The sequence below is a fragment of the Lepisma saccharinum genome, chromosome 5, assembly GCF_977018435.1.
Source record: "Lepisma saccharinum chromosome 5, izLepSacc3.1, whole genome shotgun sequence".
Lineage (NCBI taxonomy): Eukaryota > Metazoa > Arthropoda > Insecta > Zygentoma > Lepismatidae > Lepisma > Lepisma saccharinum.
This window is the reverse complement of record NC_139233.1, coordinates 30,352,708-30,365,972: the sequence shown is the minus strand read 5'-3', so window position 1 is coordinate 30,365,972 and position 13,265 is coordinate 30,352,708. Positions and strand designations below refer to the sequence as shown.

The following is a 13,265-nucleotide window of genomic DNA, read 5'->3' as shown; positions in this document are numbered from 1 at the left end:
TTGATCGATTTGGTTTCTCGTACTTCGCTTTTCTGGCACTTTTGGGTAATCGCGAAGATGAGGATGAGTGATCATATGATAAAATTGATGAAGGGACACTTACAAAGGATCATATCAAGCCGAGACCCCTGGCATCGTAACGCGGTGCGCTAGCCACTCCGGTGGTACTATAGGATGGAAGTTCCCCGAATCGTGCGATTGGTGGGAAAGAATGAAATGAAGTCAGTGTAAGAATGAAATATTTTGTCATGCATTGTTGATTCAGGTGTAAACAGGAAATTCATATGACTTAAAGAAAATCCTTGCTATATGAGTATAATTTTATGATTGCTCTAGCAGAATAACTAAAGGCGGATAATGAGTTAGGATGAATAATGTGGTGTAAAATATAAGAACCAGGCTAGTATTTCGTACTTCCATATTCTATCACCGAATCCAATGTATAAGTGGTTATCTGAGTTTTCTAAATTCCACGTATAAGATTCTTCTTTCAATTTGGAGGCTACTTGGGAGACAGTCCCCTCTCAGCGGCTTTGATTTCTCGCCAGGCCGAAAGAATTTCCTCTTATCGCTCATTATATCGTTACAGCACTGACAGATTGTATTTTTATCCACGTGGAAAAACGAGTATAAGAGAGGGAGAGAGACGCATCTCAAATGAAACGAAATTCCTCACTTTTTTAAACACGGTCATTATTTTCATTATTTTATTGGTTGTTTCAATATTTTATTTTATTTTAGGACACATTAGGGGGTACCAGGGGTGCATGGGCATATGTACCCCCATGCGTACGCCTATGTTAGTCAGCAAATTGCAGTCCATGTTATTCTTGAATTAATTATTGCATGGTACGTGAGAGAGAGGTTGCCATTCGGTTGCCTCTCGAGAAGGTCTTCCCTTATACCCCTTGAACGAGTGTGTAAATGTTATTATTAATAAAATAAAATAACAATGCATTTGGTATAAAATGTGAAAAAATGAAGAAGTATTCTGGTGGATAGATTGGGGAATCTACCCAAGTATATAGCAGTATTAATAATATTAACAATAAATAATTTACAATACACTCACAAATATAAATTTATAATTTTTATACAATAACACAATAGTGTATTATTGGTTTCTAATTATGATAATTATTATTTGATTATTACTGTTTCTACTGATCTCCCCTTACAAAAATATCTAGTGACACCATGCACTTCATTAAATTGTAAAATAATTGTGAATACATTTCTATGACTCTGTAAAACATATCCACTTCTACTAATTTTTCAATTGTCGTGAAAATTGCATGCAGCCAAATTTCTGGGAGTCACGGTTCTCCCGGTCCCACCTTTTCACCTCTGACTAAGGACGTTTTGCATCTCCCCGTATGCGTGTCCATAATTGCCCTGCTTCTAACTTGCCCAGCAAGAGCGACTTGTTTTTCCGGCATTCAATATGCATAAGGCAAGCGACTAATTATTCAGCAAGCCTTGGCAGCCATGAAGAAGGTGTTTACGTGGGTCCTCGCCGACCGTTAGCGCGAGTCCAGCGATAGTCATTTGTTTGGGCGCCACGTCAGTCTAATTTCGATATGATGGCTTTATTATCCGCTTCTGCCCAGACGTGGCGGTGAAGTTAATGTGGCGAGGGGACAAGGCAGGAGATTAAACAGAAAGAGAACATCACGAGACGCTTAGTAATAAGACGGGAAGCTTCCCAGACAAGTAAGTCAAGAAGCGGTCACGTTCACTGTGAATAAACAGGGTGACAGACGTAATCAATGACGTCGCCAGATTATTTGTAAGGGGAATCCTAGGTGGGTGCGAGGCCTGGAGCCAGTGATGTGCGTTTACACGTAAACGACGATAGTCTACATTCTACACGTAGATGACGTAATCTATGTAAACAACATGGCGAAAGGTGATAACTTAGCAAAGGGCGCCGTGGAAGTAAAACAAAATTATACTGCGTATCAGTTGCTGATGTGTGAGGAGAACTTTTCATACTCTTTCTTCCAAATTCGAATAATTTCTCACCTAGGAAAAGAACCTAACATAGGAAATATTCTAGTGCGTAAAAATATTAATTTTGCCTCACGACACGACTGCCATCTATTGTTTATTTGCATACTATTTATCTTCTTCCATAGTTGCTGATAGAAGAGAAGAGAAATTTTGTTGTAAATAGTATTCTTTTCAGTTCATTAGGAAGAAATATAGTTGAAAATGTAACTTTCCTTTCATGAAAGCCTTGAAAATTAATTTTAATGCACTTTATATTGTCTACGTAGTCTATGTAAACTACAACCCAATGTAATCTACGCGTAGATTACGTGTAGAGAACCCATGTAGACGTAAACTTATAGCTGCTTATAGTGTACGACACATCACTGCCTGGAGCATAAAATATACGCGGGATCTGCAATCAAATATGTTCAGAGTAATGAAAAAATGTTCCTTGGTTTGAAGTAATAGCCTACGCTGGATTGAATATTTCTTTTTCCAGAAGGGGAACCGTGATACACTAAAATATTTTGTACTTACCATTTTTGATCTTCGTTTTGAAAACTGTTCGAAGACAGAAGTGATAATCGGGGGTCAGTTTAAGGGAGGAGTTTGCATTTATGAATGGTGCAACGTTCATTATATTTAATTACAAAACTGGTTGAGTTATATATGAAACTATTATTTACGTATCAAAGTGGCTATTGTTAATCATATCCAATAACGTTCTCTATCATTTTGTTTTGTTTACTTTTCATGCAATTTTGACGCTGTAGTGTACATATAAAATTATACTTTCACTTCATGATTTCAACTTACACGTAAACGAATAGTGCATATTAACTACCTTTGATGGAAATATTTCTAAAAAGGAGTTCTATGTACTACTTTCTTTAGAATACGATTTAAGTAATTTTAGACATTTTGAAGTATGTCAAAACAATCTATGTAGTCGGAAAAAATCAATTAGTTTCTAAATTGGAAGCATGAGCGTCTTATAAACTCGTACTAAACCGTAAACAAACAATTATTTTTGTCCGGCGTGGGGCCAACTGAAGCAGGGGGCCTTGGGCGAGGGGGCAAAATTTATTAGTAGAAAAATGGTTGTAGCAGCAATACCGACCTTTTTTTAAAATCAAAAGTTGGACCCCACATGAATATGTTCCCTTGGTTTTACATACACAGTTGGGTATTTTATTTAAAATAATACTTAATAAAAATAATTAGATAATAATCATTGTAATAAACCAAAACCTGTGTGTATGTCTGTACCTATAATGTAATTATCCGAGGTAGGTTCAAAAGTTCCGATCTATAAAATCCGCTATATGCACAGTAAGGCTAATCGGGACTGGACCTGCAGTTTAAAGTGCGATCCGAACCACTGTATATCTCCACCGGGTATCTAACCCAGGACCCTATGACTACAAAGCAACGACGATACCACTACACTATTGAGGAGGCACAAAAGTCCCGATCAAGAAAGCCAGAAAACAATGGAAAATGTGCTGATGAAACTTGATTCGCTGATCACACGTAATGTAATCTGGTGAAAATTCACATGGCAGGTCGTGCCCTAAAAATAGGTCAGAAAATATGTAGCGTTCGTGCGTGAACATTGCACTATAAACTGTTAATGCCGGACCATTACGTAATCCACTACCCAGGAGTCTAAACAATGATGAAACCAACATAAATAATTGATTATTTATTTATTCCTTGTTTTGGATGGCGAAGTTAAGGCAAAAGCCTTTTCTTCCACTTAACCATCTCTACTTTACATTTCATAAATTGATTTTTATAGCTAACTGTTTGTGAAATATATAAAAACTAAAAACATTAAGATACCAAAAAAAAGAAAAAAAAAGAAAAAAGAAAATAAAAACACGCAAAAAACACATAAAAAATAAAAACAGAAAAATACATACACACTTAGAAAAGTAAAAAATACACGTAAAACATAAACACACACACAACAAACATACTCAAATTACAGAAAAAGTCGGTGGGTGTTGGTCCTACAAGTTTACACGAAGGTTTAATTTTATTTCCCTGTTTTCAGTACTGGTAAGTTGTATATTATACATGAATAACTTGGCAGTGAGAACATTGTGGGGGGAAAATGTATACGCGTGTGCACTGTCGTGCGCAGGGGTTGTAATCCTCTCCGAAATTTTGAGAAAATCTAACTTTTCAAATGAAAGCAGTGAAGAACTTGGGGAAAAAGCAAAGTGGTAAATACAAACGCTCTTAAAATTACCTCCGATTATCATATTTGTCTTAGAACAACTTTTATAACAAAGGTTAAAAATGGTAATTTCGAAATAATTTGTGTATCCTGCCCACTCTGAAGGAAAAAAATCCTGTGTACGCTAGTGCGTGTATGTAATGTAGATTGTAAGTATATACAGTCTAAACATTGCGGAAACTAACTTGTAAACATTTAATTCATGTCTAATCACTGGCGTACGCAGAGGGGGTGCGAGTGCCCCTCCGAAATTTTGAGAAAAATCAACATTTTCAAATAAAAGCAGTGAATAACACAAAGAAAAATCCCGAGTGGTAAATGCAAATCCCCTTAAAGGACGTCAAGAGTCTTGGGTTCGAATTCCTGTCTGGGTTTGGATGTTCCTTGTGAGTGTCCTTTCATCAATTTAATCACATCATCACTCATTATCATCTTCGTGATTAGACAGAAGTGGCAAAGAAGCGAAGTATGTAAAATAAACCCAAAACGGATTTGTTGGGAATCCGTACCTTGCATTTTTTCTCCCAAACTATCCGGATAATCATCATGATCAGATATCCGAATTGTCATATTGTAAGGATATCCGGATTATCCGTTGCACTAGAAACGGATATCGGATAATTTGAAATTCGGATATCCATCATTCGGATTTTGTTGCCAACCCTACTTTATATATGCCTTGTAAAGGAACAAGAATTTTATTTTTATGGTTTGTACGGAAGTCTTTTTAGCAATCAGGGCAGGATAACTGGTATTACGACAGTTTTGCACGACCTCCACCCCCCTCCCTCTTCCCCCTCACGCAAACAAACACACTCGACCAACTACCTAGAGAAGCAATTCAGACGTAGGCAACCGTGAAATGTGCAGGGGTGGTTTTTGTCTTGCTTGCAGTAACTACGAACTCCACAACACGGTTGCCAGTACTTTGATTTTGTCACTACAATTAGTGACTTTGTGCTGGTCATGGTTTTGGCAACTAAAAGCTTGTTTTCTAAGTCCACTTCATGCTGAGATAGCCTAATTTGTACTATCTGAAACATCAGGGAAGTGAACCCGGGACTCATTATCACCAAGGTGTGATCAATCTAGTGACTATATTTATAGTACAAGTTCTAAATGTTCATAAAAATTAACATTAACACAGAACAAATTATATGAACGTCCTAGTGTTCTTGCAAAATATTAATGGATTATCACAGGAAGATTTAACGGGTCTAAACACTCCCGTACAGCAGGACTCCCCAATGGCGTAGTAGTAACGTCATCGCATTGTAAGGGTCCTGTGTTCGATAACAGGTGGAGGCACATTGCACATTGGTTCGGAATCCACTTTAAACTGTAGGTCCAGTTCCGATTAGCCTATCTGTGCATAAAGTGGACTTAAAACAAATCATGAATGTTTCTATGCGTTCTTTTTAACTTACTTCATAGATTTACCTTCTTTCTATGACTAACCTAAAAGAGACGTAATAACAAGTAAGTAATTACTCTCCAAAAGGAAAAACTTAAACATTGTAATTCTGCGCGCAAAAAGCAAACATATTGACGTTAACAATAAATTTCAATTCAAAGAGTTTAGAAAAGAACAAGTTATTGCTTAACTTGATGTGATTAAACAATATAAAATAACTATTATTATTATTATTATTGTTATCCTTGGGTAACAAAGTTGAAACGCTCCCATGAATGATTAGCTACTCTCTGGCAGAGGCACCGACTTAAGATATGGGGGGGGGGGGCAAGATCGGCATAAACAATACTTTATATATATATAAATATATATAAAATGTGTCCCTCTACGGGAACTTGGAGGGGGTAGGCATAAAGTGCCTTGCCTCCCCAAAGATAACATATGCTATCTGCCAATATTGGTAAATTTCGATTATTATCACAGCATACACTACTGCCACAGACAAATGTATTTTTACTTTGTGCGACTCCCTACTCTCACAGATATGTGTTTGAACAGTATGAAAAGATTTATTCAGCCTTATGTTTACAGAGCAGTTATTTCTCTAGTTGTAAAAAACAATTCCAAGCGATGTTTTTACACTACTCTAGTGTTATTGAGATTCTACGCACTGGCAACATTGCTCTTCATTGGATTTTTCCAAGCGTGTTGGGTCCTGAGAGGCTCTAAACTCAAGCTAGTTACCATGCAAATAACCACTTATACCACTCTTTCCACTTCTACGTTAATTTCGAAATCGTTAAGTCGGTTCTGTACAACTTACTTCCTTTGGTATTGATCTAACAAGCCCTTTTCTCCCCTTGTACTTTCCTTGTTTGTTCAAACTTGTGGAGATAGAAATGTTCGCTTTGTTTTGTTTTGGCAAGTCTACAAATTGTTTGGTCATGTCAATATCGAACAGAGAAATGTTTCTTTCATTAATGTCTGCAATCTTAAGATTTTAGAGCTCTTGTCTAACAGATATGAACTGTTGTGTCCATTTGTGTCAGCCTATTAGTATATCCAGGACCAGACTTATTAGGGTGAGGGGCCTGGGGGATACAATAGGCCTATAACCAGAATTTTTCGGAGGTTTGAAAAATTCTGAAAATTTTATGCCTTAGAAAAAGTGACTGGAAGCTCTAGAACATAGACCGAGTTCTGGAGGGGCCAGGGGGGGCCTGGCCCCCAAACTTAAAAAAGACTAAAAAATAACAGATGAATAAGTTCAGTTACTACATTTTTGTTATGAAGCCATACCGCAAATCTTGACGTTTGGCATGATGGCATGTGCGGTAATTGCGCCGCAATAGCGGGTCTTAGACGATTTGATTCATGTGTACAGTTTGAAGAAAGAAAAACGTAAAATGACTTTGTGTTGAGTCAACAATTACTGCTGAGGCATCAAAAGAACTTTTCAATTTAATTTTTCTAAAATTTCTGAAGCTTACTATTGTACCGTAACTTTTTAAAGTAATACGAGTATTGTATCAATAAAAAATTGAAGACTAAAATTGGTAAACGCTGTAAGTGCCACAAGAATTCAAACACCGTTTTCCACGTTAAACTGTGAAATGTCCATGCTTGATAATGTGGTAAACGTGAAATGTGGTTGGTAGCCCTCTAAGTAGTTCAAAGGGCGTGTAAAAAGGCACTAGTGTGAACGTTCGTACGGGCTGATGTGCTGAACGATGCGATTTCTCAACACTTTCGCTTTTGGCACTTACAACGTTTACTACTTTTAGTCCTCAATTAATGAAATGCAAAATGCAATAATTGTACTGTTCTGCTTCCTTTAAAACTGACAACCAATATACTAATTAATATTTGTTTACTTAAGCGAGGAAATTTAACATTTTCAAATCTAAAAGGCCTAGAACTCAATGTTTTTCAGTTGTTGTTTTTTTAATTTCCGGGGGAAGGTCTCCGGACCCCTTATAAGCTAGGGGATATTCAACAACCCTCAGGTACATCATATGCTTCTCCCAGAGTCTGCCCCCCAAAGCAAAAGCTCAAACTCCGCCCATGCTGAAGATCGAACAGCATGGAGGTTGCAAGGAGAGACCTACCCCTGGGCAGAAAACAATGAATGAAAGAGTCTGGAAGCACAAGTGTCATATAACCATACAGTACAAACATCTTCCTCCTCTAGCAGGTCCACATCATTACAATTAATGAACAATTAATTTATATATTTATTTCACATAATGGCCTAAGAGCAACAAGCAGAACATGTATAAGGTTAAAACCAAGAATTATTGAAGGCTAAAAAAAGTTTCAAAATTATTGTTTCTTTCATTTCCGATATGCCACTGATGTGACGTTTATTAAATTTAATTGCAAAACTGGGTACATTATTTGACCTATGAAAGTGGGAATTTCTAATCGTATCCAATAATGTTCTCTATTATATTTACATGTTGTTTCCCTTTCAATGTTTACACTGTAGTGAATTTACATTGTTTCATTTTCACTTCATGATTTCATTCTATAATTAAACGAATAGTACATATTAACTATTTTTCTCACACCTTTTTTTATAATATGATTTCAGTAATTTTGTATATTTTAAAGAATATCAAAACAATCCATCAAGTCAGGAAAATCAAACTACTAGTAGCTCTAAATTGGAAGCAACAGCGTCCTATAAACTCGTAATCAATAGCACACAATTATTTTTAATGGTGCGTTCCCTGTGAAGTACGGGGCCTCGGGTGAGTACCCTAGGGTCAACTCTGAATTAGGGATGGCCAAACGGATCCGGATCCAAAAGTTCCGGATCTGGATCCGGATCCGAAAGTTCCGAATCTGGATCAGGATCCGAGAGTTCCGGATCCGAAAATTCCGGATCCTGATCCGGGTCCGAGAGTTTCGTATCTCATTCCCATTATAATATTACCACACCAGGATGAAACCTTTAACACATATAACAAGATAGAAATGTTATACAAAAATTATACAATTGTTCTACAGTTACAGTTTTACAAATTAAAATAAAACAGTTATCACCACCCTCGGTTCCTTCGAGATAACCAAACTCCCGTGAGGAAACGAGGCTGATGTGACCGCGCAGTGGAGCATGCTATAGAGAGTCCTATGCGTCTCGAGAATGTTCATTGAAAAATACAGATGTTACAATTAAAACCAGCATGTTTCATGTTTCAAAGAAACCAGATAAAGTTATATATTAACATGAGTTTTATTGCACGGTATTGAAAACAAATTGAAAAATATAATGTTAACAAAAATCTTTTGGAACCATTCTATCGTTCCATTACTTCCCTAAGTTAAATTAAAGACACATACCAAATACCAATTAGAACTAACGAACTCTACCTTACATGAATAACGCTAGTGTACGTGCAGTGTATCTGATCGGCGTGCTACCCAGAACTCGAGTGATTCAGCCTTCCTGGTCGCTCTTGAACACTCGAGCTCGTCTTGTGCAGCACCAATCAGATAACGCCTGACGTCATCTCTACTTCTTATATTTAACCCTAGAGTTCGTTAGTGTACACATCATCTTGAAAGACCCGTTTACATAACAAAGTGGTCTTAACCTCCCCCACTCGGGGGTAATTTACAAAAATTACACCTTAGTTATGATACCATTCTAATTTAAGTATGTTCTGGGTAGCCAACGCCGTTATTCCAATAAATCTGATGTTGTGTGTCGCGACATAAAGCTAGGCGTACAGACCCCATCTGAAATATACAAAATCGAGAACAGTATCTTCGTAACTTACATGAACACCCTGTATAACATTTATAAATCAAACATATGTATATTATTTTGATTTCTTTTCCCATATAAAAATAATTAGTATACAAATTATTTACAAATGTATGTGTCGACACATCATTAATGGATTTGCAACATTGTTTTTGGATTTTTAGATTACGTAATCTTTAACCTTCGTTCAGTAACACATTTCCGGAAAGGAATTCAAAAGTCTGACCTTGAGTCAGTTAGGCAGGTACAACTTGAAATAAAGACATGCCTATACAGCAGACTTCTACAAGTAACAGATGGTTACACAGATAAGACGCAACACAAGGAGTTCTGACACGTGTTTAGGGTAGCACGTCGATAAAGAAAAAAAAACCTGAGGAGTTCTAATCGTGAAGTCGAGACAGATACCTTTTCAATTGACTAACATGAGCTCTACGAACGTTCCGGGAGTCATTTACCTTTTCTAATAAAACACTATTACCCCCTAGAAATTTTATTATCTTATAAGGTCCAGCATATTTCATACTCAATGATTTCGTTATATTTTGTGCTAGACTAGAGATTTCATGCGTCTCTACTAAAACTAAGTCACCTACCGAAAATCTTATGTCTGCAAATTTTTTCTTATACATTTTGTCTCGCTTATGCCACATTTTAACCATATTTTCAATGGCAAGTTCCCATTTATTTATTAAATCTTGTTTTTCAAGATGTTCATCCGACAAGATAAATTGCCACTTAACTTCCAGAGGAGAGTACAACTTCCTACCCAAAAATAATTCTGCCGGAGACATCTTTAAGGTTTCATGATATACTGAATTGATACTAAAGACAATTTCTTGTAAAACACTTGACCATTTGTCTTGTCTGTTGTGTATATAAGTTCGCATGGAACTTTTAATAGTAGATATGTATCTTTCACTCAAGTTTGCCGCCGCATGGTATGGCGAAATTGTAATATGACGAATTCCCATGGAGTATAAATATGAGGTGAAATATTGACTTTTAAAATAAGCTGCATTATCAGTTACACATTCATAAGGTACTCCTAGTAACATAAATGTTTTATGTAGTAATTTGACACACATTTTAGAACTAATCTTAGCCATTGCGTGACATACACAAAACCTAGTAGCGGCGTCTACCATTATTAATATAAACTTATTTCCACCAGACATTGGTAACGGACCTATTACGTCCATAAAGATACGTTGCAAGGGTAATTTTATGATTTCTGACATCAAAGCATTAGACGCAGGTACATTTCTTTTCTTTGCCTTTTGGCAAACATCACAACTACTTACAAATCGTTGAATGTGATTTTTCATACCTTCCCACGTAAATCTAGACTGTATTTTCTTGAGGGTTTTTACCCAATAACAATGGGATCCACCAATTACATTCGAGTGAAAATAATCGATTATTGAATTTTGTAAATGTTCTGGCACACATATTTTAAACGTTTGATTTAGTGCACGAGTTTTCTTGTACAAAATATTATTAACTAACTTATAATCTGGAACCAATTCTTTATCATTTATCTTATCTATGATTCGGGACAATACTTTATCTTTTTTCTGTTCCACATCAAATGATAAAGAGAATAATGGATGAAAATACATTCCCAAATTTACATGTTGCAATTCGTCAAGTTCCAAATTTTCTGTATCAAATTCTTGACTGTTGTAAATGCGTGAGAGAAAATCGGCATTAACATTAGCTGTGGTGGAAATGTGAGAGATTTCAAACTGATATTCGGAAAGCTTTTGTAAATATCTAGCATACAATGGATATTTCTTAGCTCTTCTTATCATCCATGTAACACTGAGAGAATCCATCTGAACCGTAAATGGTCTTAATTTTAAATAGAAACCAAATTTCTCGATAGCTAACATTAAATCCATTAATTCTATTTCATATATAGTTTTTGATTTATGTTTCTCTTTCAACCGTTTGGAATGAAAATAAACAGGTTTTAGTTGACCTTGTTCATTTTCCTGCAACAACGTGCATCCAAACCCTTTTAGGCTTCCATCCACTTGTACTGTGAAGGGTTTATTGAGGTCGGGTAGTTTCAGAACTACAAAATCTTCAAAACATTGCTTTAGTTTGTCGAAGGCAGACTGTTGAGACTGTCCCCACTGAAATTTAACTCCTTTAACTTTTAAATCATACAAAGGTGCCATTATTTCATGAAAATTTGGAATAAATCGGCTGAAGTAAGAGAGAAACCCACAAAGTCTATTTAAACCTCCCATATTTTTAGGAGGTGGAAGTTTATGTATAGCTGCTATTCTATCTGGGTCCATGCATAGTTTTCCTGATTTAACAATGAATCCCAAATATTGAATTTCTGATTTCATGAACTGACTTTTAGTAGGGGAGATGGTGACCCCCCATTGCTTAAATCTGTCGAATACAATTCGAAGGTGTCTCTTTATCTGGGCTAAACACAATTACATCATCTGCATAGAATTCCAAAATTTTACCTTTCAAGTCACCCAAAATTTTATACATAATTCGGGCTAAGCTACTAGGGCCAATTTTAAGACCAAATGGGATCCTAGTGTACTGGTAAAATCCCGAGGAGGTCCCGAAGGCAGTCAGTGCTTTCGAATCCTCAGTTAATTTAATGTGATGAAAAGCCTTTTTTATGTCTAGCACACTATAAACATTTCCTTGGCTAATTGACATCAAACTTTCCTCCAACACCGTGTTAGGAAAGGCATCAAATAGTATATGTTTATTGACTTCAGAGTAGTTACAAACAAGCCTACTTTTATTGTTTTTACCTTTCACTATGAAGCAAGGTGAACAATAGTTACTTTGGCACTCTTCTATAATTCCCTTTTCTAATAAATCTTGAACAATTGATTCAATTTCTAATCTTTTCTCACGAGTTACCGGATATGGATTTATTCTAACGGGAGTTGTATCTTTTAACTTTATATGATATTCATAATCCCTTATACATCCTATATCATTATCAGTAAGTACGTCAGAAAATTCCTTTTTCAGCTTACCTAGTTCTTGCTCATAATAGCCTATATTTGCAGTCTGCATTCCCAGATGTGTCCCTTGATGTCTTCTAGGCCTGCCAAAGTGTTCTCTGGTTCCTGGTCTGCTTCTTTTCCGAACTCCAACTTGTTCCCGGCGGTCGTCGTATCCACTTGCTTGACGAATCGTCTGCCCATTTGAATATTGAGGAGTAGAAACACTTTCCTGAAATATTGTACATCCTTTAAGTAAACTATCACCATTCCACTTAATTGGCACAATCTTATTGCTGCTTTTTAACTGCACTACACCATCACTTAACTTTATATTCATTCCAGTTCGAATTTGAAATTTTAGGCCAAGAACTAAGTCTACAGGTAAGTTTTTAGCAATGTACATATCAACTGGCCACGACATTTCATTAATTTGAACTCCAACTGTCACTCTCTTATTAAGATGTAAACTGGAAGAATTACCCACGGTAACTTTGATATCTACGTCATGCTCGTGAAAATTTCTTTTATCTTTAATTAATTGCCAAATACTGTCTTTAATAATGTTCTCAGAGCAACCTGTATCAATACAAGCCAACACTGGTACCTTTTCCACAGAACAGTCAATGAAAACTGCTTGCAGCCCCTGTTTATTTATAGTTTTCGAAAGATCTCTCATTATATAGGCCTGTCTTTTAAGGGGACAATTTGATTCTTTATGATTAAAGTTTGTACAAAATCGGCATTGCATAGGAACTTTGTCTTTAGGCAAGGGGAAGGAAACAAGTTTTTCCTGTCTTTTTCCGCATAAAATTCACTTGCAATAACATGATGTTTTTGCATTCTTTT

The 13,265-nt window shown here is 36.2% G+C and overlaps 1 protein-coding gene across 1 annotated transcript; it reads right to left on the bottom strand.

Moving 5' to 3' along the window:
* Positions 1–8,935: 8,935 nt before the first annotated feature.
* Positions 8,936–13,022, bottom strand: LOC145988277 (uncharacterized). The gene is made up of 2 exons (XM_083123141.1): positions 12,450–13,022; positions 8,936–9,398 (listed from the first exon to the last, which is right to left on the bottom strand). The coding sequence occupies exons 1-2, from the start codon at positions 12,838–12,840 to the stop codon at positions 9,340–9,342; spliced, it is 450 nt and encodes a 149-aa protein (XP_082979267.1). The 5' UTR covers positions 12,841–13,022; the 3' UTR covers positions 8,936–9,339.
* Positions 13,023–13,265: the final 243 nt, after the last annotated feature.